This window comes from Pieris napi, chromosome 19 (assembly GCF_905475465.1).
Source record: "Pieris napi chromosome 19, ilPieNapi1.2, whole genome shotgun sequence".
NCBI lineage: Eukaryota > Metazoa > Arthropoda > Insecta > Lepidoptera > Pieridae > Pieris > Pieris napi.
Window position 1 is genome coordinate 1,799,539 of NC_062252.1, and position 21,210 is coordinate 1,820,748.

The 21,210-nt window shown below is 34.2% G+C and overlaps 1 protein-coding gene across 10 annotated transcripts in view; it reads left to right on the forward strand.

Moving 5' to 3' along the window:
• Positions 1-21,210, forward strand: part of LOC125059060 (zinc finger protein 879-like) — a 47,644-nt gene that overhangs the window by 6,720 nt on the left and 19,714 nt on the right. For 3 of the 10 annotated variants that reach the window (XM_047663253.1, XM_047663254.1, XM_047663252.1), the window contains 2 exons: positions 63-3,241; positions 4,625-4,698. The exons of 1 other annotated variant lie outside the window; for it this stretch is intronic. In XM_047663253.1, coding sequence (XP_047519209.1) covers positions 63-3,241; positions 4,625-4,642 — 3,197 coding nt within the window. In that variant the 3' untranslated portion in view covers positions 4,643-4,698. Of the gene's footprint in view, positions 1-62; positions 3,242-4,624; positions 4,781-9,949; positions 10,120-11,181; positions 11,268-12,466; positions 12,593-13,164; positions 13,282-13,958; positions 14,109-15,257; positions 15,325-15,735; positions 15,829-15,910; positions 16,405-18,206; positions 18,279-18,366; positions 18,479-19,340; positions 19,446-19,920; positions 20,131-21,210 lie in introns of those variants that run through there. 6 more of the 10 variants (XM_047663259.1, XR_007118605.1, XM_047663255.1 and 3 more) reach the window with 6 other exon arrangements.

Below are 21,210 nucleotides of genomic sequence, written 5' to 3' on the forward strand. Positions count from 1 at the left end.
ATTTTACAAAACTTTCAAATGACTTCATTTCATTTGGAATTAAAATATTTTGTGTTCCATAGAAATCACCACGCTCAACATGATGGATCCCTGTGCGCACATTCCTTCAACATCCAGTACACCGATGGAGACCGAGGATGCTTTGCCGTCAACGTCTGCAATACCCACCACTGCCGAAAAAAATGCCCTGCGAAATCGTGAGTACAGAAAACGTGTAGCAGCTACTAGAACCCCAGAACAGGCCGCGGCGTTTGCAAGAAAAGCCGCTGAAAGACAACGCAAAGCGTACCATCTACGTAGAGCTGCAAATTTAGCTCTCGCCAGCGGCACGGTGGAGACAACTAGAATTGTACAAACCAGCGCTCAGCGAAAACGTGCATCTCGACAGCGTCAAGCCGAACGCGTTAGGAGTGCTGCACAACCCAGTACTTCATCGAATAAAGCAGCAGTGCACCAAGAACAACCTACCTGGTCTACAAAATGGTCTTCGTCAATACATCGATTCAAATCTACTTTCCTGGATAACGATTTTGGCCATACTTGTTCGGTTTGCGATAGATTATGGTTCAGAAATGACCTTAAAGCCATCACTGCTGCACAAATGCAGATAATCTCAGATTGGTGTGTTAAGGAAAATCGGCAAGTACACGCCCAGGAATTTACATTGGTTTGCGCCAACTGTAAACGTTCGCTGAATACAGGAAAGCTTCCGAGTCTTGCGAAGATGAACGGCTTCACATATCCTGAGGTACCTCCAGGTCTACCGCCATTGGATCCAATCAGTGAACGGTTGATCTCACCACGTCTGCCATTTATGCAAGTACGTCGACTCCGTCATGATGATGGGATCATTGGACAAGTGATCAACGTTCCAGTCGACGTGCAAGAAATGGTGAAATGCTTACCTCGGCAACTGGATGAGGACGAAGTAATCAATGTCAACATAAAACGGAATCTTGCGCACAAAACGAATTACGTTAGCGGATACACGTCTAAACGTACGATCAAGGAATGGTTGGATGTACTTCAGAAGTCGAGCCTTTATCGTTTATACGATATCAAAGTAGATTTGTCGAAGCTACAGCTTACAGTGCCATCAGAAGAAATCCTGCCGGATGAACCTGGTCCTCGCATCGAAGCAATTTCTGCTGAATATACACCTGAATCTGAAATTCTTGCTGCTAGACAGCACACACTATTGTGGAACGAAGAGGATTGTCTTGACATCGCACCAGGACATCGGGCAACGCCTCTCAACATCATTTATGACCGTCATGCTGAAGAATTATCATTTCCTGCAATATACTTCGGAGAACCACGTCGTTTCAACATGGGAGTTTCGGTGACACCTTATATGATGGCGACCAGTGAAATAAGACGAAGTGACAGACGCGGCGCCACGCCTCAAAAAATCTTGTACGTTGCTATGAAGATCTTACGTCTACGCATGGTGGATGGAATTTACAGCACGTTCCGGAAAGTGCCGGTTACAGAAAACGTAACTCGACGAATGTTAGAAGACCCAGAATTTCTTAAAGAATTTGGTATACAAAACCTTGCCTTTATGAAATCAGTGCCAAACTCCGTCCAGTACTGGACCTCTCGCAAACGGGATCTCTTTGCTATGCTCCGTCAACTTGGGAAGCCGACCATCTTTCTCACTCTAAGTGCAAATGAAGTACGCTGGTTGACATTACTGAACTTACTCCTCAAATTGAGTAACAAATATCCTGGCAAAGTTGCTGAAGATCTAAACACATCAGAGCGGTGCAGCTTAGTGAGTGACGATCCAGTTACGTGCTGCATATATTTTCACAAACTTGTTGGTACATTGATGAACATGTTGAAAGCGAAGTCGAATTATAATCCGTTCGGCCAATACTTTGTTAAGGATTATTTTCTTCGCATTGAGTTCCAGCATCGCGGAAGTCCCCACGCTCATATTTTACTGTGGTTGAACAACGACCCCCTCGAAACCGTTTCAGAAAATATGCCCAACACCATCGAACTTGTGGAGAAACTAAGTTCAGTTGCAAAAGAAGATGTGCCTAACGATACCATCTACTCCAACCAAATACATAAGCACACTTTCACCTGCACGAAACGAGGCGAAACGACTTGCAGATTTGGAATCCCGTACTGGCCAATGCTGACTACCCGTGTATTGGTACCAATGCCAAAAACTGATGGACGCCGCGTTGCATTCCAGAAAAAGGGTAAAGAGCTACGAACTTCCCTTAGCGACCGTACATATGCTAGCATGGACGACTTTCTGAGGGATCATAGTTTGACGTTCGATGCATACCTCGACGTAGTGCGTTCAACTCTGCGCAGGCCAACATTGTTGTTCAAACGCAACTTCGACCAACTGATGACGAACACATTCAACCCTTACCTTGCTGGTGAAATTAATTCCAACATTGACATCCAGTTTGTCTTAGATGATTATAGCTGCGCACAGTACGTCGTGGAATACGTTAACAAATCGGCTCGCGGAATGGGTAACTTGAATCGAGAGCTGGCGAAAATGATGCAAGAGCATCCTGACCGGGACTACACGGGCCAATTGAAGGCTTTGAGTATTAAACTTCTAAATGCAGTTGAAATGTCGGCCCAAGAAGCAGCGTGGTATTTATTACGACAACCGATGAGCGAAACAAGCCGTCAAGTCGTGTACATACCAACAGTATGGCCATCGGAGAGACAACGTTGCCGCAAACGTCGTGTACAAATGAATCGCGAAGGAATTGATGCTGACAGTACAGACGTATGGACCAAAAATATCATTCAGCGATATGAAGAACGACCTCCTTCCTTGGAACCTGTATATTTGGCCGAGTTTGCTTCGTGGTATGCTAAATGTCAAGATTTCATCGACAATGAAGACGACGTGGACGTGCATGAGTATGAAAATTTGGAACCAGAGACCGAAGAAGAAACGACGTCAAGACAATATCGCAGACGACAGATGGGACGGATCATACGATACAGGCATTACGAAGTAGATGAAATTGTCAACTATCAACGTGAGATGGTGCTGCTGTATCTGCCCTTCCGCAATGAATTATCTGAAATTGTTGATTGCAATAAATTTCTACAATTATACAACGACAACAAGGATGTCATCATAGAACGCCGTCAGATATACGAGAAAAATCTTAACATCGACAGTGTGCTACAGGAGCTTGAAGCAATGATGATTCTGCAAAATTCTAACAGCACAGAACCAGCGGAAACTGAGGCAAGTCTAAGTTTTTGGGAAGTAAGGAATTAATGAAGATAACAATTTTTTCAAATTTTAAATTACATCTATCGTTTTATTCACACTTTTGATGATAAATTTCGGGTGTAAAATGACAAGTTTACTTATTCGACTATGATATACATTTTTCTTCATACATTCACGGAATGACTGGCAGCGCTCGAGATGAGACGGGAGATCGGTCCGTCTCTCTCTCGTTATACCTGCGATCGCGCTCGTGAGGTTTTGGTGTGACACAAGTTTCTGAACATGTCACCCGACTAAAACGATTTTAAAGACGTCAAAATGTATATCATAGTCGAATAAGTAAACTTGTCATTTTACACCCGAAATTTATCATCAAAAGTGTGAATAAAACGATAGATGTAATTTAAAATTTGAAAAAATTGTTATCTTCATTAATTCCTTACTTCCCAAAAACTTATATCACCAATAAGACGTTATCACGTAAACATCTCAATCGTAAACCTACTTTACAAACAACCAATATTTTTTTGAAGTGAAACTTCTTTATCGGGGTTGGAAAAAAATTTAGTGTAACATTTTTTCGTTACGCGTCACATTTTTCCATTACGCGCCATCTTTTGAAGTGGAACTTCTTTATCGACGTATGGGAGAAATTTTGTAGCAAGTTACGCGCCATGTTGCTTTTTGAAGTCAAACTTCTTTATCGGCGTTGGAAAAAATTTTACACACATTTGTCACATTTTTCGGTTACTCGCCATCTTTTTCTTGTCCCTACCACGGTTGGTCCGAAGAGATTCGAAGCCATTAGTAACAAAAATATATAATAACGATAACAATGATAGTAATACTAATAATTCTATTACAATTAATGAAATTCTGTAATAATCTTAGTACTACATAGTAGTACAGTAATAAGTTAAAATGAAATAATTGTATTTGTATTCATGTGTGTGATAATAAAAGCCTTTTGTTAAACTTTATCTAATTTAACTTTATTTAACCAATTTCTGTAAAGTTGCATAATGTAGATCATTTTTCGAAAAATAAGGTCATAAAGAAGTTTCACTTCTTACGTGTGTACACCTAGTACACGCACACATTTTTATTTTTGTGCCTATTATTGTCTTCTTTTTATTTAAGGACACTTTTAGACACAATTTAAAGACACTTGTGAATATTTTTTGATATTTCTTGTATTTGTTATGTTTCCTTATTGATAAAAAATTAAATAAACTTTGTCAATGTTCTCAGTCATCAGAACTACAATTTTGAACATACTTAACTAATTAGTTAACTACCTTTTATTATGACACTTTGAAAACACATAAAAAATTACTTAAGATTAAAAAATTTATAATTTTTTTTAATTGCCCAACAAAATATGTTTATTTTCAGAATGTGATTTGCTGTTAGTTAAACAGGAAGATGTTGAGCTAAGTTTTTTAGATAAGGATGAAACAATTGAAAAATGTAAAAAAAAAGTGTTAAACAAGGAAACGGCTAATAAAAAAGTAAAACCATTCAATAAAAACACAGACAATACAACTAATGGTAAGTAAAAATAAAAAGAGACATTAAATATTAAAGATGCTATAAGCATCATAGTTATTAAACATCTTGTTACTAAATTTACTCTGACCAAAGATACATTGTATCTTTCATATAAAATAAAAAAAGAAATTGCTAAGTTATTAGCATATCATTTTAAAGAAACTACTACGGTGACATGTAGTAAAACTGTCACAAAAAATTTACATTTTACAAATTTAAACTAGCACCTAAGACAAAAGCCAAGCAAGCACTATTAAATATTGTTTATCAAAATCTACAAGGTTTGGCTGGCAAGGAATTAGAATTAGAACTGTTTACAAAAAGTCGCGAAATTGAAGTTATTTGTATTACAGAGCATTGGCTAAGAAGTTATGAAACGATTGTTATTGACAACTTCCAATTGTAGCGTATTCATGAGAAGTAGTTCTATTCGTGGCGGATCATTAATATTAATAAATAGTACTGTCAAATCGAAAGATCGTAAGGATATTGTAAGTCTATCAATTGAATGTGTTATTGAATTATCTTGTGTAGAACTGGAGAACTATGTATAGTATGCGTGTACCGGCCCCCTTCCGGAGATTATTACAATTTCGAGTCAGTAATGGAAGATGTACTTAAAAGACTGACTAGAAAACGAAAGTTGGTCATTATTTGCGGAAACTTTAACATAAACATACTTGAAAGTACTTCAGTAAGCACTAGATTTATTTCAATGTTTAAATGTTTCAATTTAGTAAACCAATTCTCTGAACCAACAAGAATTACCTCCCATTCAGCAACTTGTTTGGATAACATATTTTCGAGTGACAAACCTATTTATAAATCAGTAATAACAAACCTTACTTCTGACCATTGTGGTCTGATAGTTGGCTTCTCTGACAAAATATTTGATGAAGCCAAGCACGTTAAGTATCGCCCCATCACAAAAAGTCGCATCGAAAGTTTTAGGCATAATATTAATTCTAAGGTTTGTGCAATAGATTACTCTGTTCTAAATAATTCGGAGAGTCAATACAAAAGATTGTTTAATGTTATTCAAAATGAGTTTGATAGTATTTACCCATTAAAGACTGTAAAGTGCAACAACAAAATCAAGTTTGATGACTGGGCCACGAGTGGTATTTTTAAGAGTAGGAATAGGCTTTATGAATTATATGCATTAAGAAAATATAATCACAACGCAGTGTTTATGGAATATGTCAGAAATTATTCCAAAACTTTTAGAAAAGTTTGCAAATTTACAAAGGCATTGCATATACGTGAGAAAATTAAGAATTCAAGTAATAAAATCAAAACTACTTGGAATGTTATAAATCGAGAAACAGGAAACCTTAAATCCCGTAATAATTCATTCTTTTTAAAGGTAGATGATAAGATTATTGTTGAAAGCTCAGAGATTGCTGATATTTTTGAAGATTTCTTTTCAAACATACCTGTAATTACTACATCTTCTCTTAATTCCTCTCCCAAAGAGGCTATTAGTTTTCTTAAAAGTCACGTACCGGAATGCAAAATAAATTTTCAGTTTAAGCACGTTGGCGCTGGTGATGTAGTTAAAACATTTAAATCTTTAAAATTAAAACATTCTGGAGACTTGTGGGATGTTTCTATACGTATTATTAAGGACATTATAGATATTATTGCCCCAGATCTTGCGTATATTTTTAACAATTGTATTGATGAAGGAAGTTTTCCAGATTTAATGAAGCATAGTAAAATAATACCTTCATTTAAATCTGGATGCAGGACAGATCCTACTAACTTTAGACCCATCTCAATATTGCCAACTTTAAGTAAAGTTTTTGAAAAAATTATATTAGAACAATTAATTACATTCTTTAATACAAACAGTCTTCTACACAACGCACAATACGGTTTTACTAAAGGTCGCTCCACTACCGATGCTGGAATAGCTCTGTTACGACATATATTTGATGCATGGGAGAAAACTCAAAATGTGCTGGGAGTTTTCTGCGATTTGTCCAAGGCGTTTGATTGTGTTGATCATGAGACTCTGCTTTGCAAACTTGACCACTATGGTATAAAAAATGTAGCTCTTAACCTAATAACCTCTTACCTAAGTTGTCGAACTCATAAAGTTGATATAAATGGAACTAAATCTTCGGGATCACACATTAAAATGGGAGTCCCGCAAGGATCAATATTGGGACCATTTTTATTTCTTATATATATTAACGATTTGCCTTCTTATGCAAAGCCATTATGTGATATTGTATTGTTTGCTGATGACACGTCCTTGATTTTTAAAGTAAATAGATATAAGACAAATTTTGACGATGTGAACAATGCACTTTCTGAAATAGTATGCTGGTTTTCTGCAAATAATTTACAATTAAATGCCACAAAAACAAAATGCATAAGATTTTTTACTTTACCTAATGTTAAAACTACAACTATAGAGCTTAAATTGAACAATGAAAAACTAAATTTAGTTGATTCTACGGTATTTCTGGGCATTACAATAGACCAAAAACTTCAATGGAGTCAGCATATCACTAAACTTTCTGACAAGCTTAGTTCTGCGGCATACGCTATTAGGAAAATTAGGCAACTCACAGACGAGGAAACTGCCAGAATAGTATATTTTAGTTACTTTCACAGCGTTATGTCGTATGGAATTCTTTTATTGGGCAAAGCAGCAGATATACAATCTATTTTTATCTTGCAAAAACGTGCTATTAGGTCAATTTATTGCTTGAAACCAGGTACTTCACTTAGAAATTTGTTCAAGAAAATCAATATTTTGACGGTACCTTCCCAATATATTTACAACTGTATCATTTTTGTGCGTAGTAATATTAGTTCTCTTTTAAAGAACAGCGACATTCACAATAGGAATACAAGAAATAAGGGAAAACTTTTCCAGCCGTCTTACAGGTTGCAGAAAATAAATACTTCATTTATGGGCCTAAGTATACGCTGCTATAACATGATTCCTAGTGAAATATTGGAACTGCCTTTAATCAGATTCAAAACACATATCAAAAAAACCTTAATGTGTAAAGGTTACTACACAGTCAATGACTACCTGGAAGATAAAAACGCTTGGCAATAGTTCTAATTATATTCTTATAATTTGATTTGTTATCTTTGAAGTGTTATGAATATGTGTGTAATGGTGAATGTGGTAAATCACAGAACAGATTTTTATTTTTTTTACTTATGTAACTTTAATGACGTTGTGGTTTATGACATTTTCCTTTGAATAATTGTAATGTAAAGGGAGGGCAAAACTTGCTGAGTTTCTTGCCCGTTCTCAGAACAAGGCCTCCTGGTAGTTTTGCGAACGGATGGCGTAGTCCTGCTCTTTCGTGAATTTTGTAAACGTTGTTGACATTCATAAGCATGCTCTAAGAAGCATCTAAATTGAATAAACGTATTTTGATTGATTGATTGATTGATTGATCTTATTACTTAAAATTGCTTAGTAAGCAAATAAATTAATTCTGTATTTATAATTTAAAAAAAAACCTAATTTCTATGTAATTGCTCATAGTAAATTTATAATAATTCCTTCAAACATTGCCAACTGTTAAATGATTAAATATCTTTATGAAATCATTAATTAATTCCTCAATTGGTCACCCCACCTAAAAGGTTAAAGGTTGGTGGACTCAGTTTTCGCATTTAGACTCTCACTGGGTCCATTGTGGCTAACTAAGCCAGCCTAGCTCCTTACAGAAGCACATAATATGTCTCCTAGGTACTTCGCAGGCTAGAGCGACTTATTAGAGTCTGGCTAATGAAAGAAGATAACGAAAAAGCGCGGCAAATTAAAAAAAAAATAGTATAGTATCTCTAAAAGTTTGATATATTTTGTGGATTAAACTTATTCAAAGGTAACACAATGTACACTTGTGATGCGTCATTAAAGAAATACATATTAATGCTTCTAATTTTACATTTACTGCCAGTTCTCAAATCAAGCGCGTAGAACGGAAGAGAAGAACTGGCAATAAACTCTCCGCCACTCTTTTTACTCGTTTTATGCAGCCTTCTGGTTGGTGCGCTAATTTTGTCTTTATTACGAGTACTATAATTATGGAAGCTACTATTCTTTTTAAAGATATCTATATTTTTCCGCACATACAAAATATTCTCATAAATGTATTGACTTGCCAGAGTCAAAATATGTAATTCCTTAAATTTGCTTCGGACCGACTCCCGTGGGGACAACCCACAGATCGCTCTTATAGCCCGCTTTTGCACTACAAATATCGATTTAATGTCAGCTGCATTACCCCACAAAATAACACCATATGACATAATACTATGAAAATAGCGGAATTAAACAAGCTTTGCTGTGTTCTCATCCGTAAGATCGCGTATCTTTTTTACTGCGAACGCTGCGGAACTTAGCCTATTCGAAAGACCTTCTATGTGTCGGCCCCACTGGAGTTTACTATCTAAAGTAATTCCCAAGAACACCGCATTATCAACAAAGTCTATTTCCTCGTCTTTAATTAATATTTGAGAATGACTACTTTTTACATTTGTAGTTACAAATTTAACACATTTTGTCTTCTTTTCGTTTAACTTAAGATTATTTGTATTAAACCAGTGAACTACACTGGAGATGGTACTGTTTACGTTTTAAGTGATGGATTTTGTCGTTTCACTTTAAATAAAAGCGAAGTGTCATCAGCAAAAAGTACTATCTCGTGAAGCTCCTTTACAAGAAATGGTAGGTCATTTATATAGACGAGGAATAAGAAGGGACTTACTTGATTTTATTTTATTATTTTTTACATTGATAGTAACTGTATTTCTATGAAATTAAACGTATACGTATTTAGTCTTTTACTATTGATACTTAAAATGACTAGCATTGCATGGAAAACTACAACACAACTTTATTCGGAATAATCAAAATCAGAAACCAAAAAATCAATAAAACAATGTTTAGGCTATTATACCTGTTAACTATACGGAAAAAATGTATAATAGAAATAAAAACGAGTAATTGCATGAAGTATCAAGACAATAAATCATACTAACCTAAGAAATTAAATGACATTCTGTGTTGCCATCCGAAAGTTTTCAAATAATTCAATTATCTTCTTTCATTAGCCAGGCTCTAGAATGTTTAAAATATCTTATATTACATAATTTATATGGAATATGAACCATTTACTATTTTTACAGAGACACCAAACATAATATTAGTGAATATAACAATGGAAGACTTTATGAGAGAACGTGAAGAAATGGCAAAGAAAAATCTTTACATGGATGCCAAGTATAAATGCAAGGATTGTATAAAAAGATTCATATATAAGGAAATATATAATGAACATATGAAACTGCATTTAGAGGTATAATTTCCATACAATAATTAAATACTATTAGATCAAACTTTTCTTTGATTTTCTTATTTGATGATTACGTCAACAGTAATTATTTACTTTATTACACATATTACCCACACATTGTCTATGCTTGAATTCGAAATGCATTTTCGAGGATTCCTACAAAAATGAATACATTTATGTACTATTATCTCTAAGAGCTTTGCTTACTTTTGCTGACAATAGGGCATAATTTTTTATTTTAACCAGCTGTTTATTTGCTGTATAGATAAATAAGCTAGATACCTACTGCAGCGCCATCTGCCGGGCTGATTTGTGAATCTAAACCATCCAGGGCACCACAAATGCTTGATCGGTGATATGATTGGGTTCTATAGAAAATTTAAATGCTAGATAAAGCCCAAAAAAAAAAATGAGCTGGTCTCAAATTAAACAGAACAACATATTTTGAATGACTGAGTTATGAGAGCGATATACAAGGTGGCCAAAAAGTCGTGGATCAAACGCAACTAGGGGATAGGGGAGGTCTAAGATCAACCCCTGCAGATATAATTTATTATGCGTTTGTATATGAAAATTACTTTTTTTATTATTTCTTATTAAAATTAGAAAAAATCTACATCCTGTATCTTTTTCATAATAGTCACTAGATTGGTATTGGTGAGTCCTTGCGTTAGACATACTATTTATAGTTGTTTATTGAGTGTATTGAAGATAATATTAAATTATACAGTATAACAATATCCCAAATCATAACTTTTTTGTTTACTTCGGACCCCACTGTGAAAAAAAAAACTCTTCCGAAAAGTCATCCTGTATTACATTTTGGCGCATTTAATAGGGATTCTGAAAAGGTATTACACATGGCCATGAGTTGCTCTAATATCTTTCTTAACACGTGGACTTAATTTAATCCTGATTATGTAGTACTCAAATACTGGCTATTTTTTATTATGTCAAATGTAATGTTTGACAAAGAGAAGTCATTTATTCCCAAGTCTAGGTCTTTGTCTTGTCTCACTATCACACCAGCTCAGGCATGAAAAACTAATGAAGGGTATTTTTTAGAGTAATGGTAAATACATGTGTGAAATTTGCAAGCAAAGAATGGATTCAGTAGAAAAATTAGCGAGGCACAAGAAAAAGCATTTAATGTATGTATAATTTGTTTGTATTCTCTGTTTTATAAAATTATTACATTCATAAAGAAAATGAAATTAATTTTGAGCGTAACTTGCCATAGTTTTATAAGTAAAATATTGTATTGTTAAGAAGGTCCTTCAAGAATGAGCGTACCAATTCTTATAAGGCTGGCAGTGCACTCGAGCCCTCTGGCATTGAGAGTGTCCATGGGTACCACTCCACATCAGGTTTGCTGTTCTGTAAAAAAATTTAAACTAAAAATGACGTATATAGACCAGTGCAGATAGCCTTTAAAAATAATAAAAAGTGAAAAAAATAATAGTAGGATGAAACCTATTGCAAAGGGAGGATAATATTATAAGTAGGGGAGGGGGGGGGGGGGGGGGTTTTAAGGGTAAAAAACGGTTTATCTCGATTTCCGGCAAAACTAAAAGTCCTATCGAAGAAAGTTATACGGCAAAGTTGTAGGTAATAAATGATCTAAAACTTTTGTATTCATATGTGAAAAATTCAAAAAAACAAGTTTTTGGTTTTAAATTTTTATCTTTTACAAAAAAATTTTTTTTTTAACGAAATTTGGTGAAAACATACCTTTCTATGTCCCAAATACGCTGTAATTTATTTGATTAAAAATGTTTATTTTTTTCACCTTATTTTGAATTAATATCGAAAAAACACCCTAATAAAAATAATCTCCTCCTTTTCCAATAGGTTTCATCCTACTATTATTTTTTTAGGTTTCAAAAATTATCGGCACTGGTCTAATATCAGATGTTTCCATCAGTTTTCAAATTAGAAAAAAAAATCAACGGCGTTACAACCCTTGGTCTCAGAATTCCGTAGCTGTTTCTTGATAATGGTGATCAGCATTCTGTGCCTGACACTGGATTTTTGGGTTTCTGATTTCTTACGTTCATCTTCCACCTTCGACCTTTCGAGAAAGAATATATCATTTTGAAACAGCACCATTTTCTTTTGCTAACTATGGAATCGACTCCCGGTAGGGATCTTTCCTAGGAGATACGACCTTCAATTATTTAAAGAACGAGTATAGTCCTCCCTCAAATGCCGACGACCCACTAACACATATCCCATAGGCTGCGATGACTACGTTTTTTGGGCTCGTAGGCTCGTTTTATATTTAAAAAAAAACTCGTTTAAGCCAATGCCAACACTTCTCTAATTGACATAATTATATACTTTATTTCAGTCGTTATAAATGTCAGGAATGCGGAATAATAAGGAATAATCATAGCACAATAAAGGATCATTATACATCAGTTCATAATAAGCAAAACGTTACCTACCAATGTCCGGACTGTTCTAGAGAGTTCTTGTGAGTATTTAATGGTTTAATTCCACAATAATGTATAACTTCAAAAACCGCATCAAAATCCGTTGCGTAGTTTTAAATATTTAAGCATACATAGGGATATAGGGACAGGGAAAGCGACTTTGTTTTATACCACTATACTAGAATAGTGATTTACATTACGTTTCGAGTGCTTTCCACCAATTGTGATTATTTCGTAGAAATTTTACGAACTTATTTGGGAGCGTCCAAGTAATACGTCACGCAATTTTTGGAGATTATTGACCCCCCTCCATTTTACGCATCGTATTTCTGTACCCAAGTAGAGTACTTTACCCAAGTTTAGTAAACGTTTCGTGACCACCTAGTGACGCTTTATACCTAAAAGTTACCATTAAATTGTAAAAGTACTGGAAAGTCAAAAATAATATTAACAATAACGACTTCATTCAATCCCCGCCCCGCATCGTAACGTTGTACCAAAGGACCCCCCCTCCCCGCAAGATTCGTTACGTAATACTTGAACGCTCCCTTAGGGATTAACGAATGTACCCATAAATTTGGACGTATATTATAAGTTTGCAATATATTTTCAGAACCCATGGAGCCCTTCGCAGACACAAATATTACAGACACAAAAAGAATAGAATTACCTGCGATATTTGCTTGAAGTCATACGTCACCAAATACTATTTGAGGACACACATTCAATTGTAAGTATTTTAATCAGGTTGAATTTCTTTTATAACAGGCAAAAAGGATTTCATAAATTTCGAATCGTTTTTGAAAAATCTCTTTTAATTTGTGTTTATTTACAAAGCTAATTTAATGTTTTGAATTCTATTAAAATACACTTTATATAGAAAATAGGCAGACAATTTTTCTATATTTAAAATTGCTTTATTTACTGTTGATTATACATTTATTTTAATTTTATACAGGGTGTCACATAAATCAACATCAGACTGAATAAGACAGATTTTGGCTCACGCTAGAAAATTAATATCTCTTATTTATTTATTAATTCCAAGGTTTTCAAAGCCTTTTTGGTGTCTTTTTTAGACTAGTCACTAGAGTATAGAGCAGAGTTGGCTTAGTGGCTTTAGCGAGCGATTCTCATGAGGTCATAGGTTTGATTTCCGGCTGTGCACCAATGGACTTTCTGTCTATGTGTGCATTGAACATTCGCTCGAACTGTGAAGGAAAACATCGTGAGTGAACCTTCTTGCCTTACACGCAAAAAGTAGACGGCGTGTGTCAGGCACAGGAGGCCGATCACCTACTTGCCTATTAGATTGACAAATCATCATGAAACAGATACAGAAATGTTTTTTTTTCTTATGTAGATATCGTTAAATGTATGATTTTTATTAATAGTGAAAATTTTTAGACAACATTCGGGAGATAATCAATGGCAGGAGTCCCGATGCAAATACAAGTGTGACGAATGTGGTAAGGCGTTCTCGTCCCCGTCTCAACTTAAACACCATATGATAAAGCACTCTGACACAAGGAGCTTTTACTGCGTTGAGTGTAATAAGTATGTATTTTTTTTATAATAATGTGCATGCAATATGTAGTGAAAATTGTTTGTGACATTTTTTTTACTAATATTACAAATAATTGTCTTTTGTGTATGTACTATAAATTGCTGCGTTTAAATTTTCGTGCCTATTATTGTTTTATTTTAATGTTTTTTTGTATTACTCATACACAAAAAAAATCTTGTATTGATGTAATGTTTTCTTATTGATCGATAAATAAACACAGTTGGGTCGTTATAGTTCGATAGTAAACTTGATACTTGATAAACTATATCATTAAGAATTATATTAGTCCGTAAGAGCCAAGCCTGTTCCCTTTTTAGCACAGATTTTTTTATTTTATTTACATTACATTTTATTAATTTTACTATACACCTTTACACAAGACTTCATTACTTACACTGGTAACTTTTATTATAATTTTTTTCTACTTAGTATTTGCTGCTGTGGTCTCTGGCAGAAAGACCAGCGCTGTGGAACATTCTGCTCCTCAGCATAATGCTGAGCCAGGTCCAATTACAACCACAGCACACACGCATTACACACTTGAAACGAACCGAATGGGAAAAGGGGTTCTCGATATCTCTCATTTTATTTTTCTTTGATTATTGTTTTTTTGTGTGTTTATGTGTGTGTGTGTGTTTTTGTTAGTAATAAATATTATATGTGTCTGTCTGTCTGTCATATATCTACAAGTAATCATATCTATAGAATAGATAAAATTTATATCTATAATATTGTTACGAGCTAGGGGATCGGATAGAAAACGCCGTAGATTTCTTCAAGGGTAGATTTTCAATTAAATCAACGAGGAATTTCTTTACACTTAAAACCGGAAATTGCGTGGCGACGCATGCCGTGGGGACGCGTCGCCACGCTATATGATGGTATATATATACAGTCTATATGCAGTAGTGTGTACGGTGTGGCGACGCGTCGCCATGCGCAATCGACTGTGCGATTCTCTCCCACTCGATCCGGCGTTAAGCCATCCTTCTCTTGCTACACTGAGCTCGGATACCTATAGTGTATACTCCGTAGTGTATACTTTATACAGTGTTGTTTACTACAGTACACATAACCTGTGTTTTACTTGAAAGCTAATTATTTTTCTGATAATAAAATGTCTGACCGTGATAATTTAGAGAGTGAAAGTGATCAGCCTCCTGCAAAGAAAGCAAAATCACACTATGACACACTGTCAAGTCATCAGTAAGTTAATTATATTTTTATAATTAAAGTTTGCATTTATCTGTGCATTAAGCACGTGTATATTTGGTGTGTTTTGAGCGCCAGTCAATGTAAAATCTACTTTCTTGGTAGATTACACTCATTCTTATTGAAATGATTGCATTAAAACAATTGCATTAAAACATTAGAGAATAAATTTATTAAGACTGACAGAATTGTATTTGAAAATCAGATGATGCAGCGCACGAATGTTTTTTTATTATTTGTTATTAATATGAACATTAAAAAATTAATTCATTTTTATAATCATAGTGGAATTTATAGTGAAACATTCATAATTGATATTTATAATTTACGATCTTTAGTAATATATTGAAGCCAATTTAATTTTTTCTGTATATTTTAATAACATATTTTTTATAAATATTTCAGAACCCAACAATCATCACAGGGGTCACAAAATATTATTATTGAAACTGGACATCACCAAGATCAGTTAAACGCAAGACATACTATTAATGTTATGTAAGATTTTATTTATCTAATAGTACCAGAATATACTCATTTTTATTTAGCTTCTTTTAACACTTATATATATTTTTTTTAGATTAAATAATAAAAAAAAAGAACGTCAAAAACGATACAGGGAACAGAACAGAGACAAATTGAAGCAGCGTGAAGCGGAAAGAAGAAAACGCACACAATATTTACAAAGTATTGCCGGACCATCTACGTCATCAAACACGAATAGAATAGAACTGAATAATGATGAAATAATTACTGCTCAAAGTTCATCTGGTTCGGAAAAAATACAACCATCATCCATTCAAAGAAATGATCAAAGTAATGAACTAAATGCTCTCCAAAAAAGAAGACAACGTCAACAAAGATACAGGGAACAGAACAGAGATAAATTGAAACAGCGTGAAGCGGAAAGAAGGAGGCGTCTACAAAATGCAGATGCGATTACAGAATTATCTACTTCTCCAAACATCGAATTTACATAAATAATTAATGATCCAATAATAGATGAAAAAATCGGTTGTCTGTAAAGTCGGTTTACTGACGATAGTTGAACGCGACAACGTCAAGAATCGCTCACTCAAGTAGGAGAGAGACAGATGTCGAACGCTGAAGAGCGCGGAGTCCGATTGTGCCTCTCTGTCGCTTCGCGCTCTCGCTTACACTTCAAGCCTTAAATGGAACGCCTCAGAGCGAGGTAACGCCGCATGAGTCATGTTTTTTCGTGCGTGCAGCCGGCTCCATCGATTTATAAGACGTTGTCACGTCAATAAGTACAAATTCTCGAAATGTAGCTGGTTTAGATGAAATCCAGCATGTAGTAGTTGAAGTATCGAAGAAACGGATTGAATCAAGTGCAAATAATGAAAAAATGTGAGCCGTCACGGGACGCCTGGCTGATATGAAACATCCAAATTATTTTGTAAAAGTAATATGCAGAAAAGAACAGATTGTGATAGGAACTAAATATGTCTTAATGATAAAATAAAATATTACTATTTTTACCAGATGACTATTTATTGAATAAACATTTATTTTCATTAAATACAAAAATTTACGAATTTATTTCAAATCGTGACTACTTAATTCGTTTAATCAGTGACTTCGGTAATAGTTATATTCGATGTTGCCTCTGAGTACGGTATTACTGTGACAATTGGTCGATGGTAACTGAAGTAAGTTACAAAAGTATTGGACATAACATTATCAAGATATCTAAAAAATACAGCATCTATTGTTGTTTCGAATCGTAGGTTCTCTTGGATTGTTATTAATTTGCAATTGAAATTCTTCTGTGTTATTAAAATATACAGAAAAATTTAAATTGGCTTCAATATATTAGTAAACTCAAGAATCTTAGCTAGTTATTTCAATATATTACTAAAGATCGTAAATTATAAATAGCAATAATGAATGTTTCACTATAAATTCCACTATGATTAGAAAAAATATTTTTTTAATGTTCATATTAATAACAAATTAGAAAAACATTCGTGCGCTGCACGCCATCTTCTGAGTTTGAAATACAATTCTGTCAATCTTAATAAATTTATTCTCTAATTGTTTTAGCAATTGTTGCAATTGTTTTAATGCAATCATTTCAATAAGAATGAATTGTAATCTACCAAGAGAGTAAATTTTTTTTTTTTAAAGACAATTCACACCAATTGACCTAGTCCCATGCTAAGCTGGTGAAGCTTGTGTTATGGGTACTAGGCAACGGATATACATACATATTATAGATAGATATAAATAAATATTTAAACACCCAAGACCTAAGAACAACACCAAATGCTCATCACATCGATGTTCACCTCAGCCGGGGATCGAACCCGGGACCCATGGATTCGCAGTCAGGGGTACTAACCACTAGACCAATGAGTCGTCACATTTACTGGCGCTTAAAACACACCAAAAATACGCGTGCTCAATGCGCAGATAAATTCATACTTTAATGATCTGATCACTTTCACTCTCTAAATTATCACGGTTAGACATTTTACTATCAGAAAAATAATTTGTTTTCAAGTAAAATACAGGTTATGTGTACTGTAGTAAACAACACTGTATACAGTATACACTACGGAGTAACACTATAGGTATCCGAGCTCAGTGTAGCAAGAGAGAGATGGCTTAAAACTGGATCGAGTGGGAGAGAATCGCACAGTCGATTGCGCATGGCGACCCGTCGCCACGCCGTACACACTACTGCATATAGACTGTATATATATACCATCATATAGCGTGATTGACCCTCTCCTAAAACGGTCATAAATCATATTTCAGCCTTCTGAAAAGTTCTAAAACTAGGGGAAAAATTTAAAAACATTGCAGTCGACCCGTCTTCGTAACAATATGTTATAGATTTATATTGTTTTCAGAACGTTCAAAACCGAGATATCTTTAAATCAACATTTAAAAAGGCTGCCTCACGTCAAATACTCGGAATTACCGTGAGTAATACTAATCCAGTATATTTTAAGCATACTAATAAATAAATAAATAAATATGACAAGGCTCCAACGATTCGTATTTTCACAGCTTCCAATGTGACCAATGCGACAAGCGATTTCGTGCTAAAAGAGATTTAGCCACTCACATGAACAAAATACATCTTAAGACCAAACCTTATCAGTGTGATAAATGTGATAAGGTATGTTTTATTGAGGCTGATAAAGCAGAAATGCAAGAAACTTACAAATAGTTTAATTTTTTTTTCCTTAGCTAGCTAAGGCATGCTTGGAAGATATCACTCTATAACGATAAGGTCGCAGTTGTCTATAAAATTTTTAATGTTATTGGTTTTCAAATGTAACGAATTGTTAATATTTAAAGTTTATAAACGCAAATTAACGTAATTTAAAATTAAAAAAGACCTACTGCTGCGGTCTCGCTGCGATTGGAATTTCACTACTTGGGTAGCTATTTAATTATAGAGAGATATAAGTATATTAGCAACTATTATTATGATTTAATTATTATATATGAAATACAGTACTATGTGTACAGTTGCTTAATTTTTGTTTTAATTTTATTTTATTTATAGACTAGACTCTAGAGCATTCTGGCTGGGTTAAATTTAAGTTAAAACAGTTATTAATGATTTAATATTTGACGAATGTGGTAAAGCTGAAATACTAAGGGTCTGTTTCACAATGTATGGATAAAGTACCAAATACCTATGCAACACAAATTATTTGAAAGATAAATTGTGCTATTTGCCACTTCATCGGACTCATAACCTATGATGGACTTTATGTGACGAATAGCGCTATCTGACACTCGTGAAACGCAAGAATAGTGTTTATCCTACCAATAAGTAATAAATAGCTAATTTGGAACTTATGTAGAACTTATCCGTACATTGTGAAACAGACCCTTAGTCATAATTAAAGTCATAACTTTCAAGAGAGTAACGAAACTTGACTGAAACTGTTACCATGCTACAGCGCACAGACTATAATAGGGTATTAGATGAGGATTTGGTCTTTATTATGTATTCCTTTTTTTTCTAGGGTTATGCAGACCAATGGAGTTTGACTGAACACATTAGGTATAAACACGAAGGTGTGGTAAAACCTAGGAAATACCCATGTACTATATGTGATAAAGTATTTAAGGTAAGTTTTAAAAGTCCAACAGTGGACTAAGTCTACGCCAGGCATTTTAGAGTTGAGACTTGACGCGAGTAATGACCGGTGTGACATAATCCATTAATTTTTTGACATATTCAAAAGGGCAGGAGGCTCATCTGATGTTAAGTGATACCGTCCATAGACACTTACATTGCCAGAGGGCTCGCAAGTCCGTTGCCGGCCTTTTAGAATTGATACGCTCTTTTCTTGAAGGACCCTTAGTCCAATTTTTTCTATACATGTGTCTTCACTATGACATCCCAGGAAAACATCGTTAAGAAACTGGCATGCCTTATACTCAAAAAAGTATAGTTGCCTTAGAAATTATCACGGAACAGATATACAAATCTGAGGCCTAGACCTAAAACGTTGTAGCGCCTTTGGTGTATACTAACGCGGGTTAACAATCTACTAAGTAAGTAAATAAAACATTGAAGAATAACGGAACTTTTTTTTTCAGACTAACAGTACATGCAAAAATCATATGCTCACGCACACAGGTGAACGGCCATACAAATGTACGAAATGTTCGGCGTCTTTTTCACAATCAGGAAGTTTAAATACACATGTAAAATTAGTGCATCTAAAGCTGACTAGAGACGGAAGACCTAAAGTCTAAAAACTAAATATCATATTTGCTTTATTATTATAATTAGATGAGGTAATTTAATGATTAGTTTTATTTATTATCATTAATATTATGTTTATCAACATCGTTATGATATATAATTTTGAAACTTCCAATAATTTACTTTTAAAAACTGGTGATTCAATTCTTATTTGTATTATTGATATAATCTGTATATATCAAAATGAATCCTTATTTCCCTTGGTCACGGCATCAAGCGTGAACGGCTGGACAGATTTCGCTAATTCTTTATTTTTTGTGTTTGTTATTGTCAGGAATGGCTTGTTATGAAATAAAAAAATAAGAAAATTGCACGGAAAATTTGAAAATTTAAGAATACTTAAACACCATACAATTAAAACTTTTGATGTAACCTTATGGGTTTTGACATAACATTGCCAGAATGCGTGCTGCAAGTATCGTCTAAGAGGATGTAAGATAATTATATTGATAAAATACGTATAAAAAATAATCAATTTATTTAAAAAAAAGGTAAAATATGTAAAGAGACTATACTTATAACCACACAAGCACACTACAATAAAAAAGTTTTAGAAAGGGAGACAAGAAGAAACTGTATAAGCTAATATGTAGGTATAGGTATATATATAAATAATTCTGCTGAAGGTGTGTATGTCAGTGTTATGTCACATGAAACGGCTGGACCGATTTAAATGATTTTTGGGTCCTTTTGGTAAAGCCCTGGATGGTTTAGATTCACAAAGCCCAGCAGATGGCTACAGTCGGTACTATCATACTTTGTTTAATATACTAATCGCCCGTCGTCAACGTCTGTCGGGTCCGCTAGTTTGTATATATTACCGAAATTTGTATTACCGTTTTAATATTATCCATTACAGAATTGTAAATATATTTATTGCCAAACTTTGTTTTATTGTTATGATTGTATTAACAAACCCACTGAAAGGACCACCACATGACTAGTATAATAGGTATATAGCTACAGGAAAAGTGTTTTTAGACTCATACAAAAACACATAAAATTAATCTATTTGCCAAAATAAAATTATTTTATAAAATTTGTTTGTTAGGATTTACTTGTATTATACTTAAACAATATACATATTTACAAATTTTAATGCATTCGACTCTGATCTCCGA